This window comes from Hemitrygon akajei, unplaced genomic scaffold, assembly GCF_048418815.1.
Source record: "Hemitrygon akajei unplaced genomic scaffold, sHemAka1.3 Scf000104, whole genome shotgun sequence".
Taxonomy (NCBI): Eukaryota; Metazoa; Chordata; class Chondrichthyes; order Myliobatiformes; family Dasyatidae; genus Hemitrygon; species Hemitrygon akajei.
The window spans coordinates 693,766-696,012 of record NW_027331990.1 but is presented as its reverse complement, the minus strand read 5'-3'; the positions used below and the strand labels follow the sequence as shown (position 1 = coordinate 696,012).

General features: G+C 41.1%; 1 protein-coding gene across 1 annotated transcript; it reads left to right on the top strand.

Moving 5' to 3' along the window:
• Positions 1-631: 631 nt before the first annotated feature.
• On the top strand, positions 632-2,044 carry LOC140723208 (muscarinic acetylcholine receptor M2-like). The gene has a single exon (XM_073037818.1). It carries the CDS (start codon positions 632-634, stop codon positions 2,042-2,044), a length of 1,413 nt encoding a protein of 470 aa, XP_072893919.1.
• The last annotated feature ends 203 nt before the right edge of the window (positions 2,045-2,247 follow it).

The window sequence follows — 2,247 nt, the reverse complement described above, 5'->3', positions numbered from 1 at the left end:
TCATGGGTTTCATAACTAGGGGAAATCAACAGTGTTAAACCACCATTAACATGGTTCCTTAGCATTCTGTTTTGAAATACATGCTGTTGATCTGACGTAACTCAATCCCAGATTCTTCTCTCCTTCCGGTACTTTGCTTCATTTTTACTTTTGACTGCACGTTTGTGGAGTTTGGATGGTTGTTCCTGCTATAGGAGAGGGATGGTCCTGTGCATCTGTTTTTCTTGCGCCCTTTCTCGGTTTTCTATTATTCATATAGTTTTTGCGTTGAAGGCACGTGTACATAAGGGAACCAAGGGATCAGAGGTTTCCCATCATTTTAAGTGCATAAAGGTGGACCAATCTAATGAAAACATGTTTGCAATGTCGGGCATCATCTTCATTCGGTTAGGTAATAGTATTTAACTATTAATTCATAATTAATTGTACGTACAAAAGATGATCTCTGTGATTCCTGTTTATAAATAAGTCTTTCAGCAATAATCTTGAAGTTTTTTACAACAGCTGGTCTTCTGTGTTCTTGCTGGTGAGACTTCAGTTAGAAATCCTTTATTGCTTGTTTGCTAATATTTCTCCTTTTTCTCTTATTTTCTACGGTTAGGCCACTTCATTGCTAACTCAGAGGGAAAGGATGGCTAATTCAACGCAGACAAATTCATCTCTCAGCAACCTATCAGACATTCAAAGAGGAAGCGCTTACAAAACAGTTGAACTAATCTTCATTGTGATTGTAGCATTATCTTTGAGTCTGGTGACCATTATCGGAAACATTCTGGTTATGCTTTCTATCAAAGTAAACAGACAGTTACAAACAATTAACAACTATTTTATTTTCAGCTTAGCCTGTGCTGATTTGATTGTTGGTGTGTTCTCTATGAATCTTTACACCATTTACATCGTCATTGGCTACTGGCCCATGGGCCCAGTGGTGTGTGATTTATGGCTGGCTCTAGATTATGTTGTTAGTTATGCATCTGTCATGAACCTTCTTATCATCAGCTTTGACCGATATTTCTGTGTGACAAAGCCTCTCAGCTACCCTGTGAAGAGAACCACCAAGATGGCACTGATGATGATTGCAGCTGCTTGGGTGCTGTCATTTATCCTGTGGGCTCCTGCCATTCTCTTCTGGCAGTTCATTGTAGGTGGGCGGACTGTTGAAGAGGGTGAGTGTTATGTACAGTTCTTCTCAAATCCAGTTGTCACTTTTGGCACTGGAATAGCATCCTTCTATCTACCGGTTATTACCATGACTATTTTGTATGTGCACATATCCCGTGCTAGCAAGAGTCGGATCAAGAAGGATAAGAAACAGCCAGAATCAAACAAAGGCCCCATTTCTCCCAGTCCAGAGCGAGGCAAAATAATGACACCGAATAATAACAACATGTCAAGTGCACCTGATGGGTTGCAGAATGTCAAAGTACAAAATGGCAAGGCAGCTGGTGAAGTAATGACGGATCACTGTGGCCAAGGAGAGGAAAAGGGGGTCTCAAATCCCTCGACTTCCCTCAGTGTCGTCCCTTCCATCCAGAAGGAGGAAGGAAAGATTGATGAGAGCACAAAGGTCTCCAGTGCACAAAGACATTTTAGCAACTGCAGCTCCAAGCTCTCCAGCATAAAGGTCGTCACGAAATCCCAAAAGAGTGACTACTGTGCTACCACAATTGAAATGGTGTCAGACAACAACACCAAGAATGGTAAAGACAGAGAGCTCGCCGCAGCCCACATGATCATTAAAATGACAAAGACCCCTGCTGAGAAAAAGAACGGAGCTGTAACCCGGGAGAATAAGGTGACCAGGACCATCTTGGCTATTCTGCTGGCATGTATCATCACCTGGACCCCATACAGTGTCATGGTACTCATTAACACTTTATGTTCAGTCTGCGTTCCTAACACAGTATGGACTATTGGATACTGGCTCTGTTACATCAACAGTACACTCAACCCAGCCTGCTATGCACTGTGCAATGCTACCTTCAAGAAAACCTTCAAACATCTTCTCTTCTGCCAATATAAAAACATTGGTGTACCAAGATAAAATCAATAACCTGCTCCTCTCCATGAACATTTTATACATGGTATAGATGACTTTCACAATGTTTATCATAAATGTATATAAGAAAAATGTTCAACACGCTGTTATGGCTCAAATAGACATTATCTGTAATATGGTGAAAGCACACTTGAGTTCTGTCCACGTAATTTCTTATTTCTGTTTAAATGACGAGGGTGCTGATTATT

Coding starts and splice junctions, on each gene's coding strand:
- LOC140723208 (XM_073037818.1), top strand. CDS start 632: ATGGCTAATTCAACGCAGACAAATTCATCTCTCAGCAACCTATCAGAC.